Genomic DNA, 11866 nt, shown 5'->3' on the forward strand with positions numbered 1-11866 from the left:
TTTGAAGATAAGTTCTAATGGTGAAAAGAGTGGAGAAGGACTGTCTCCGTGGCGCCATTGGCTAGCACGATCGGCAGTTGAACGAAAGATTGGAGTTTGGAGCCCACCCGGTGGTGGTGCGGCGCTTTTTTTCTTTGGGCTGATAGCTTTGAAGATATGTTATGATCGTGGTGAGAGTGAAGCAGGACTGTCTCCGTGGCGCAATTGGCTAGCATGATCGGCTGTTAACCGAAAAGTTGGAGGTTCGAGCCCACCCGGTGGTGGTGCGGCGCTTTTTTTTTCTTTTGGCTGATAGCTTTGAAGATATGTTCTGATGGTGGTGAGAGTGGAGCAGGACTGTCTCCGTGGCGCAATTGGCTAGCGTGATCGGCTGTTAACCGCAAAGTTGGTAGTTCGAGCCCACCCGGTGATGCTGGGGCGCTTTTTTTCTTTGTGCTGATAGCTTTGAAGATATGTTCTGATGGTGGTGAGAGTGGAGCAGGACTGTCTCCGTGGCGCAATGGGCTGGCGCGATTGGCCGTTAACCGAAAGGTTGGAAGTTCGAGCCCACCCGGTGGTGGTGCGGTGCTTTTTTTTCTTTGGGCTGATAGCTTTAAAGATATGTTCTGATGGTGGTGAGAGTGGAGCAGGACTGTCTCCGTGGCGCAATTGGCTTGGGCGATCGGCTGTTAACCGAAAGGTTGGAGGTTCGAGCCCACACGGTGGTGGTGCGGCGCTTTTTTTTCTGTGGGCTGATAGCTTTGAAGATATGTTCTGATGGTGGTGAGAGTGGAGCACGACTGTCTCCGTGCCGCAATTGGCTAGCGTGATCGGCTGTTAACCGAAAAGTTGGAGGTTCGAGCCAGCCCGGTGGTGGTGCGGCGCTTTTTTTTCTTTGGGCTGTAAGCTTTGAAGATATGTTGTGATGGTGGTGAGAGGTGAGCAGGACTGTCTCCGTGGCGCAATTGGCTAGCGCAATCGCCTGTTGACTGAAAGGTTGGAGTTTCGAGCCCTCCCGGGAGTGGTGTGTTGCAATTTTCTTTGCGCTGATAGCTTTGAAGATATGTTCTGATGGTGGTGAGAGTGGAGCAAGACTGTCTCCGTGGCGCAATGGGCTAGCGCGATCGGCTGTTAACTGAAAGGTTGGAGGTTCGAGCCCACCTGGTGGTGGTGCAGCGCTTTTTTTTCTTTGCGCTGATAGCTTTGAAGATATGTTCTGATGGTGGTGAGAGTGGAGCAAGACTGTCTCCGTGGCGCAATGGGCTAGCGCGATCGGCTGTTAACCGAAAGGTTGGAGGTTCGAGCCCACCTGGTGGTGGTGCAGCGCTTTTTTTTTGCGCTGATAGCTTTGAAGATATGTTCTGATGATGGTGAGAGTCAGTCAGTCAGTCAGTTTATTTTCCTTAAAGACCCCCAATGGGGGTATTACATAAGGGGTGGGAATAATATTTAACAAACGTAATCAATACATGGGTTTCAACTATATACATTTCTTCATATTACAAGGAAATATGCATGTACAATAAATAACACACGTAACCAACATGTAATTCAAAAAGCACTTAAAGGTTATTTGTTAGAAGATGGTCAGTGACATGTTGTGCAAAAGAAGATGGACATATTATGTCGACAATGGAAAAAGGGAGGTCGTTCCAGTCTTTTGCTGTGCGGGAAAAAAATGACGCGAGAAATGTTGATGTTCGAGCGCGCATTAATGAAACCTGCTGCGTGTGGCTTGTCCTGGCTGATATGCGTGTTGCGGGTTTGATGTAAGATGGTTGATGCAGGATTGAACTGTGAAAAAATTTATGGTAAAGACAAAGAGAAGAAATGCGCCGACGAAGAGCGAGCGATGGAAGATTGGATAGTAATTTTAGTGATGTGACGCTGATGTCGTATGAATACGAAGAATGAATGAAGCGAGCTGCACGGTTTTGAACTGATTCTAGAGCGCAGATGAGGTATGCTTGGTGCGGGTCCCAGATGGCGGATGCGTATTCCAATTTCGGTCGCACTAGTGATGTGTAGGCAAGTAATCTTACTTGCATTGGAGCACTTTTGAGGTGACGTTTTAAAAAGCCTAAGGTTTTGTTAGACGATGAAATGATGTTTTGGACATGCGTACGCCAGATCAGATCGCTAGTCACGGTGACACCTAGGTATTTATAAGAGTTAGTCAGTTCTAGGGGTAAGCTGTTGATTGTGTACGGAAACATGAGCGGATTATTGCTACGCGTAAATGACATAGTTTTGCATTTATTTACGTTTAGTGTCATTAACCAAGTGGTACACCATTTCGAAACGTTAGTAAGATCGTTCTCTAAGGTTAACTGGTCAGAGGTGTTTAGTATTGTGCGGTAGACAACGCAGTCATCTGCGAACATACGTATATTACTGGTTACATGCAAAGGTAAGTCGTTAATATAGATTAAAAATAGTAGCGGGCCAAGGACGGAGCCTTGAGGGACACCTGATGTTACTGGGATGGCAGTAGACAGGTGGTTATTTACAGCGACGCGTTGTGATCGATTAGTAAGGAACTCTATTATCCATTTTATGACGGTGGGATGTAAATTTAGTTGGGAAAGTTTAGCGAACAATCGTTGATGAGGCACCTTATCGAATGCTTTAGCATAATCAAGAAAAACGGCATCAGTTTGCACGTTAACGTCGAGGTTAGTATGAATGTCATGCAAGAAGGCTGCCAGCTGTGTTTCACACGACAACCCCTTGCGGAAGCCGTGTTGTGAAGGGTGAAAAAAATTATTGCTGTCGAGAAAATTCATTATGTGGGAGTAGATGACATGCTCCATGATCTTGCAGGGGACGCTTGTTAGGGAGATGGGGCGATAGTTAAGTGGAGAGTTTCTATCGCCTGATTTGAAGACCGGAACGACCTTCCCTATCTTCCAGTCACATGGGATGATTCCTGAGGAAAGGGACTGGGAAAATATTAGAGCAAGAAAAAGCGAAGCACTCTCTTTAACATTTTTTAGAATTTTGGAATTGATACCATCCATGCCCGCAGAGGATGACAATTTCATTTTTTCTATTATAGACAATATTCCATTTGCGCAGAAATTGATTGCTGGCATGTCATGATTACAATTAAAGCCAAGTGAAGGTATGCGGGAGTGTATGCTTGGTTCATCAGTAAAAACTGTAGCAAAAGAAGCGTTGAATAGATTCGCACATTCCCCGTCAGTAATAGCTTCACCAGATTCAAGGGTTAGTACAGTGTCACGCGGTTTGTCAGCCTTAAGTGTTTTCCAGAACTGTCTGGGATTAGTCTGCAGTAGCTTGGGTAGGTCTGTGTTATAGAAGAAGTTTTTTGCTTTGCGCAGGGCTAAAAGATAATTGCGGTCAGCCTCATAGTACCTATCCCATACACTCGGTTGACCTGCACGTTTGGCAGATCGGAATAAACGTTTCTTTTTATTTTCAAGGCGTTTTAGATTTTTAGTAAACCAGGGTTTGTTGCAGGTGCTTGTGAAGCTGACTTTAGGTATGAATTTATCGGTTAGCTCCGTCAGTTTACCGATAAAGCGGGTCCAATTCGTATCTACTGTGTGTTGATGTAAAGTTGCTTGGAAAGTGTGGAAGAATGCGCTAAGAGCTTCGTTTATTGTTTCGTAATCCCCTCTGTCATATAGATGGATCGTTTTTTTGTAGGTTTCTCGTTTAAGCGGTTGAAAAGAAAAAGTGGCGTGAATTGTCTTATGGTCACTGATTTCGGGTAGATAGTGAATGCGTGACAGGCTTTCAGGATTGTTGGTTAGTATCAGATCCAGGACACTGGCTGTATCTTGCGATACACGTGTTGGCTCTGTGACTAGTTGGGTCATGTTGAAGTTTAGGCAAATATCAAGAAACGCATTAGCTTCACCTACACCCGTAGATGAATGCACATTGCTGGTGCGCCATTCTATTTGTGGGAAGTTAAAATCACCGAATAAAAGTACGTGCGCGTTTGGATGAGCAGACGTGAGCTGGCACATGGCCTGATTAAGTTGGTTGCTAAAATTGGAACTAGCACGGGGTGGTCGGTAGCAAACGCCCAGTACAACGGACTGAGGATGTGCCTTAATAAGTACCCAGAGCATTTCTAGCTCTGTTTTAATATGTACGACTGAGCAAGATAATTGCTCGTGAACAGCAATGAGTACACCGCCACCACGAGTAGATGCGCGGTTATTCCTGTACAACTGGAAGTTTGGTAATTCTGACAGAACTTCGTCATCACGGATGTCATCAGTTAACCACGTTTCGGTAAGTAATAGCACATTGCTTTCAGAGGATGATACAGTGCTAGATATAAGTTCCCGTTTGGGTAGGAAACTGCGAATGTTAGTGTAAATAACAGAAAGTGAAAGAGTTTTGCTAGTAACCGCAACAGCGGTCGTTTTTTTTTTCCCGGTGGCTTGATTGCTACGATAGTTCTTTGACGGTGTTTGATTCGGCGTCGAAAATGTAGCGCTTCTGATTCATGTGCAGTGTTTTGAAGTGCATTGAAAATGGCTTGTTGTTACTTCTCGCAAAAGCAATTAGTTGTTTTCTAGCATTTTGGACTGAGCGTGAGAAGTCTTCACCTATGCCGTAACTTGTCCCCTTAAGCTTGCGACCATTCGATAATATTGCAGTTTTTGTCTTGTGCAGAGCAATCTTCACGATTATGGGCCGGGAGCGTTCAGGTGAATGTCGACCGAGACGATGCGCGCGTTCGATATCTCTTGGTTCTAAGTGAACCTGTAGGTTGTCCCGGCAAAGATTCATTACCAGCCGCTCCGATTCAGAAAATGTTTCAGATGCGGAAGGGTCCGGGATACCGTAAAATATTAGGTTGTTTCGCCTTGAGCGATTTTCAGCGTCATCAATACGGGCTTCTAGTGCAAAGATTCTGCAGGAGGTCTGCTCCGTGTTAACGCGCAGGACTTCTATTTCTTTTCGAAGTGGTACCAGAGACTGATAATGACTTTCAAGGTCTGATAATCTTTTGTTCAGTTCGCCAATTGTTTTATCGGTGTTACCGAGCTGAGACTTCAAGCCCTGTACTTCTGCAATTAGTTGTGTTTGACCTGTAGATAGCTTACGCAATTCAGCAAGAAGGTTCTCAGAGATATTTGAAGGGCCAGGGTTAGTTTCAACATCTCCAGCTAGAATTAGTAGTGCACGAATTACATGGACACACTCGGCAATAATAACCATACAGCAATGCGGGCTTGGCAGCTGTACCAGAAAGTAATTACCAGATCTTTTCGAAAAGACAACGTAGGGCTCACCAACCTGCATAGCGGGAGCGAATTGATTAGTGATCCGTGCAGTGGCACAGACACCAAGCCCACAGCGCTCCGTTGAAGGTCCTTGTTCTTTTATAGGTGTCGGGCTCGTGGATGTCGATGATGATGCAACCGTCCAGGCTTGGTTGAGCTCAGCTGCCCAGAGTCCCTCTTCTGGTCGAGCCAGGCATTTGACGATAGGCAGAGGGCATGCGCTGCCTTCGTCGCTTCCAGGACAGCTGAAGCCATGTTCCGCCGGCGCTACCGCATGCGCAAGCGCAGGTAGCAGCAGATGAGCGATGACGTAACGGACCATCTGCATAGCGGGAGCGAATTGATTAGTGATCCGTGCAGTGGCACAGACACCAAGCCCACAGCGCTCCGTTGAAGGTCCTTGTTCTTTTATAGGTGTCGGGCTCGTGGATGTCGATGATGATGCAACCGTCCAGGCTTGGTTGAGCTCAGCTGCCCAGAGTCCCTCTTCTGGTCGAGCCAGGCATTTGACGATAGGCAGAGGGCATGCGCTGCCTTCGTCGCTTCCAGGACAGCTGAAGCCATGTTCCGCCGGCGCTACCGCATGCGCAAGCGCAGGTAGCAGCAGATGAGCGATGACGTAACGGACCATCTGCATAGCGGGAGCGAATTGATTAGTGATCCGTGCAGTGGCACAGACACCAAGCCCACACGGAGCAAGACTGCCTCCGTAGCGCAATGGGCTAGCGCGAACGGCGGTTAACCGAAAGGTTGGAGTTTCAAGCCCTCCCGGGAGTGGTGCGGCGCTTTTTTTTCTTTGGGCTGATAGCTTTGAAGATATGTTCTAAGAGTGAAAAGAGTGGAGCAGGACTGTCTCCGTGGCGCCATTGGCTAGCGCGATCGGCAGTTAAACGAAAGGTTGGAGTTTCGAGCCCACCCGGTGGTGGTGCGGCGCTTTTTTGTCTTTGGGCTGGTAGCTTTGAAGATATGTTAGGATCGAGGTGAGAGTGAAGCAGGACTGTCTCCGTGGCGCAATTGGCTAGTGTGATCGGCTGTTAACCGAAAAGTTGGAGGTTCGAGCCCACCCGGTGGTGGTGCGGCGCTTTTTTTTCTTTTGGCTGATAGCTTTGAAGATATGTTCTGATGGTGGTGAGAGTGGAGCAGGACTGTCTCCGTGGCGCAATTGGCTAGCGTGATCGGCTGTTAACCGCAAAGTTGGTAGTTCGAGCCCATCCGGTGGTGGTGCGGTGCTTTTTTTTCTTTGGGCTGATAGCTTTGAAGATATGTTCTGATGGTGGTGAGAGTGGAGCAGGACTGTCTCCGTGGCGCAATTGGCTTGGGCGATCGGCTGTTGAACGAAAGGTTGGAGTTTCGAGCCCACCCGGTGGTGGTGCGGCGCTTTTTTTTTCTTTGGGCTGTAAGCTTTGAAGATATGTTCTGATGGTGGTGAGAGTGGAGCAGGACTGTCTCCGTGGCGCAATTGGCTAGCGCAATCGCCTGTTGACTGGAAGGTTGGAGTTTCGAGCCCTCCCGGGAGTGGTGTGTTGCATTTTTCTTTGCGCTGATAGCTTTGAAGATATGTTCTGACGGTGGTGTGAGTGGAGCAAGACTGTCTCCGTGGCGCAATGGGCTAGCGCGATCGGCTGTCAACCGAAAGGTTGGAGGTTCGAGCCCACCTGGTGGTGGTGCAGCGCTTTTTTTCTTTGCGCTGATAGCTTTGAAGATATGTTCTGATGATGGTGAGAGTGGAGCAAGACTGCCTCCGTAGCGCAATGGGCTAGCGCGATCGGAGGTTAACCGAAAGGTTGGAGTTTCGTGCCCTCCCGGGAGTGGTGCGGCGCTTTTTTTTCTTTGGGCTGATAGCTTCGAAGATAAGTTCTAATGGTGAAAAGAGTGGAGAAGGACTGTCTCCGTGGCGCCATTGGCTAGCACGATCGGCAGTTGAACGAAAGATTGGAGTTTCGAGCCCACCCGGTGGTGGTGCGGCGCTTTTTTTTCTTTGGGCTGATAGCTTTGAAGATATGTTATGATCGTGGTGAGAGTGAAGCAGGACTGTCTCCGTGGCGCAATTGGCTAGCATGATCGGCTGTTAACCGAAAAGTTGGAGGTTCGAGCCCTCCCTGGAGTGGTGTGTTGCTTTTTTCTTTGCGCTGATAGCTTTGAAGATATGTTCTGATGGTGGTGAGAGTGGAGCACGACTGTCTCCTTGGCGCAGTTGGCTAGCGCGATCGGCTGTTAACCGAAAGGTTGGAAGTTCGAGCCCACCCGGTGATGCTGGGGCGCTTTTTTTCTTTGTGCTGATAGCTTTGAAGATATGTTCTGATGGTGGTGAGAGTGGAGCAGGACTGTCTCCGTGGCGCAATGGGCTGGCGCGATTGGCCGTTAACCGAAAGGTTGGAAGTTCGAGCCCACCCGGTGGTGGTGCGGTACTTTTTTTTCTTTGGGCTGATAGCTTTAAAGATATGTTCTGATGGTGGTGAGAGTGGAGCAGGACTGTCTCCGTGGCGCAATTGGCTTGGGCGATCGGCTGTTAACCGAAAGGTTGGAGGTTCGAGCCCACACGGTGGTGGTGCGGCGCTTTTTTTTCTGTGGGCTGATAGCTTTGAAGATATGTTCTGATGGTGGTGAGAGTGGAGCACGACTGTCTCCGTGCCGCAATTGGCTAGCGTGATCGGCTGTTAACCGAAAAGTTGGAGGTTCGAGCCAGCCCGGTGGTGGTGCGGCGCTTTTTTTTCTTTGGGCTGTAAGCTTTGAAGATATGTTGTGATGGTGGTGAGAGGTGAGCAGGACTGTCTCCGTGGCGCAATTGGCTAGCGCAATCGCCTGTTGACTGAAAGGTTGGAGTTTCGAGCCCTCCCGGGAGTGGTGTGTTGCAATTTTCTTTGCGCTGATAGCTTTGAAGATATGTTCTGATGGTGGTGAGAGTGGAGCAAGACTGTCTCCGTGGCGCAATGGGCTAGCGCGATCGGCTGTTAACTGAAAGGTTGGAGGTTCGAGCCCACCTGGTGGTGGTGCAGCGCTTTTTTCTTTGCGCTGATAGCTTTGAAGATATGTTCTGATGGTGGTGAGAGTGGAGCAAGACTGTCTCCGTGGCGCAATGGGCTAGCGCGATCGGCTGTTAACCGAAAGGTTGGAGGTTCGAGCCCACCTGGTGGTGGTGCAGCGCTTTTTTTTTGCGCTGATAGCTTTGAAGATATGTTCTGATGATGGTGAGAGTGGAGCAAGACTGCCTCCGTAGCGCAATGGGCTAGCGCGAACGGCGGTTAACCGAAAGGTTGGAGTTTCAAGCCCTCCCGGGAGTGGTGCGGCGCTTTTTTTTCTTTGGGCTGATAGCTTTGAAGATATGTTCTAAGAGTGAAAAGAGTGGAGCAGGACTGTCTCCGTGGCGCCATTGGCTAGCACGATCGGCAGTTAAACGAAAGGTTGGAGTTTCGAGCCCACCCGGTGGTGGTGCGGCGCTTTTTTGTCTTTGGGCTGGTAGCTTTGAAGATATGTTAGGATCGAGGTGAGAGTGAAGCAGGACTGTCTCCGTGGCGCAATTGGCTAGCGTCATCGGCTGTTAACCGAAAAGTTGGAGGTTCGAGCCCACCTGGTGGTGGTGCAGCGCTTTTTTTCTTTGCGCTGATAGCTTTGAAGATATGTTCTGATGATGGTGAGAGTGGAGCAAGACTGCCTCCGTAGCGCAATGGGCTAGCGCGATCGGAGGTTAACCGAAAGGTTGGAGTTTCGTGCCCTCCCGGGAGTGGTGCGGCGCTTTTTTTTCTTTGGGCTGATAGCTTTGAAGATAAGTTCTAATGGTGAAAAGAGTGGAGAAGGACTGTCTCCGTGGCGCCATTGGCTAGCACGATCGGCAGTTGAACGAAAGATTGGAGTTTCGAGCCCACCCGGTGGTGGTGCGGCGCTTTTTTTTCTTTGGGCTGATAGCTTTGAAGATATGTTATGATCGTGGTGAGAGTGAAGCAGGACTGTCTCCGTGGCGCAATTGGCTAGCATGATCGGCTGTTAACCGAAAAGTTGGAGGTTCGAGCCCTCCCTGGAGTGGTGTGTTGCTTTTTTCTTTGCGCTGATAGCTTTGAAGATATGTTCTGATGGTGGTGAGAGTGGAGCACGACTGTCTCCTTGGCGCAGTTGGCTAGCGCGATCGGCTGTTAACCGAAAGGTTGGAAGTTCGAGCCCACCCGGTGATGCTGGGGCGCTTTTTTTCTTTGTGCTGATAGCTTTGAAGATATGTTCTGATGGTGGTGAGAGTGGAGCAGGACTGTCTCCGTGGCGCAATGGGCTGGCGCGATTGGCCGTTAACCGAAAGGTTGGAAGTTCGAGCCCACCCGGTGGTGGTGCGGTGCTTTTTTTTCTTTGGGCTGATAGCTTTAAAGATATGTTCTGATGGTGGTGAGAGTGGAGCAGGACTGTCTCCGTGGCGCAATTGGCTTGGGCGATCGGCTGTTAACCGAAAGGTTGGAGGTTCGAGCCCACACGGTGGTGGTGCGGCGCTTTTTTTTCTGTGGGCTGATAGCTTTGAAGATATGTTCTGATGGTGGTGAGAGTGGAGCACGACTGTCTCCGTGCCGCAATTGGCTAGCGTGATCGGCTGTTAACCGAAAAGTTGGAGGTTCGAGCCAGCCCGGTGGTGGTGCGGCGCTTTTTTTTCTTTGGGCTGTAAGCTTTGAAGATATGTTGTGATGGTGGTGAGAGGTGAGCAGGACTGTCTCCGTGGCGCAATTGGCTAGCGCAATCGCCTGTTGACTGAAAGGTTGGAGTTTCGAGCCCTCCCGGGAGTGGTGTGTTGCAATTTTCTTTGCGCTGATAGCTTTGAAGATATGTTCTGATGGTGGTGAGAGTGGAGCAAGACTGTCTCCGTGGCGCAATGGGCTAGCGCGATCGGCTGTTAACTGAAAGGTTGGAGGTTCGAGCCCACCTGGTGGTGGTGCAGCGCTTTTTTTCTTTGCGCTGATAGCTTTGAAGATATGTTCTGATGGTGGTGAGAGTGGAGCAAGACTGTCTCCGTGGCGCAATGGGCTAGCGCGATCGGCTGTTAACCGAAAGGTTGGAGGTTCGAGCCCACCTGGTGGTGGTGCAGCGCTTTTTTTTGCGCTGATAGCTTTGAAGATATGTTCTGATGATGGTGAGAGTGGAGCAAGACTGCCTCCGTAGCGCAATGGGCTAGCGCGAACGGCGGTTAACCGAAAGGTTGGAGTTTCAAGCCCTCCCGGGAGTGGTGCGGCGCTTTTTTTTCTTTGGGCTGATAGCTTTGAAGATATGTTCTAAGAGTGAAAAGAGTGGAGCAGGACTGTCTCCGTGGCGCCATTGGCTAGCGCGATCGGCAGTTAAACGAAAGGTTGGAGTTTCGAGCCCACCCGGTGGTGGTGCGGCGCTTTTTTGTCTTTGGGCTGGTAGCTTTGAAGATATGTTAGGATCGAGGTGAGAGTGAAGCAGGACTGTCTCCGTGGCGCAATTGGCTAGCGTGATCGGCTGTTAACCGAAAAGTTGGAGGTTCGAGCCCACCCGGTGGTGGTGCGGCGCTTTTTTTTCTTTTGGCTGATAGCTTTGAAGATATGTTCTGATGGTGGTGAGAGTGGAGCAGGACTGTCTCCGTGGCGAAATTGGCTAGCGTGATCGGCTGTTAACCGCAAAGTTGGTAGTTCGAGCCCATCCGGTGGTGGTGCGGTGCTTTTTTTTCTTTGGGCTGATAGCTTTGAAGATATGTTCTGATGGTGGTGAGAGTGGAGCAGGACTGTCTCCGTGGCGCAATTGGCTTGGGCGATCGGCTGTTGAACGAAAGGTTGGAGTTTCGAGCCCACCCGGTGGTGGTGCGGCGCTTTTTTTTTCTTTGGGCTGTAAGCTTTGAAGATATGTTCTGATGGTGGTGAGAGTGGAGCAGGACTGTCTCCGTGGCGCAATTGGCTAGCGCAATCGCCTGTTGACTGGAAGGTTGGAGTTTCGAGCCCTCCCGGGAGTGGTGTGTTGCATTTTTCTTTGCGCTGATAGCTTTGAAGATATGTTCTGATGGTGGTGTGAGTGGAGCAAGACTGTCTCCGTGGCGCAATGGGCTAGCGCGATCGGCTGTCCACCGAAAGGTTGGAGGTTCGAGCCCACCTGGTGGTGGTGCAGCGCTTTTTTTCTTTGCGCTGATAGCTTTGAAGATATGTTCTGATGATGGTGAGAGTGGAGCAAGACTGCCTCCGTAGCGCAATGGGCTAGCGCGATCGGAGGTTAACCGAAAGGTTGGAGTTTCGAGCCCTCCCGGGAGTGGTGCGGCACTTTTTTTTCTTTGGGCTGATAGCTTTGAAGATATGTTCTAATGGTGAAAAGAGTGGAGCAGGACTGTCTCCGTGGCGCCATTGGCTAGCGCGATCGGCAGTTAAACGAAAGGTTGGAGTTTCGAGCCCACCCGGTGGTGGTGCGGCGCTTTTTTTTCTTTGGGCTGATAGCTTTGAAGATATGTTATGATCGTGGTGAGAGTGAAGTAGGACTGTCTCCGTGGCGCAATTGGCTAACGTGCACGGTTGTTAACCGAAAAGTTGGAGGTTCGAGCCCACCCGGTGGTGGTGCGGCGCTTTTTTTCTTTTGGCTGATAGCTTTGAAGATATGTTCTGACGGTGGTGTGAGTGGAGCAAGACTGTCTCCGTGGCGCAATGGGC

The 11866-nt window shown here is 49.8% G+C and overlaps 1 protein-coding gene across 1 annotated transcript; it reads right to left on the minus strand.

Moving 5' to 3' along the window:
• Positions 1-1347: 1347 nt before the first annotated feature.
• On the minus strand, positions 1348-5844 carry LOC119182879 (uncharacterized). Its single transcript, XM_075882807.1, has one exon. The coding sequence runs from the start codon at positions 5575-5577 to the stop codon at positions 4408-4410; it is 1170 nt and encodes a 389-aa protein (XP_075738922.1). The 5' UTR covers positions 5578-5844; the 3' UTR covers positions 1348-4407.
• Between the last annotated feature and the right edge of the window lie 6022 nt (positions 5845-11866).

This window comes from Rhipicephalus microplus, unplaced genomic scaffold, assembly GCF_043290135.1.
Source record: "Rhipicephalus microplus isolate Deutch F79 unplaced genomic scaffold, USDA_Rmic scaffold_14, whole genome shotgun sequence".
In the NCBI taxonomy this organism is placed as follows: Eukaryota; Metazoa; Arthropoda; class Arachnida; order Ixodida; family Ixodidae; genus Rhipicephalus; species Rhipicephalus microplus.

Excerpts from the sequence above, each read along its gene's own strand:
- LOC119182879 (XM_075882807.1), bottom strand. The coding sequence starts at position 5,577 with ATGCAGATGGTCCGTTACGTCATCGCTCATCTGCTGCTACCTGCGCTT.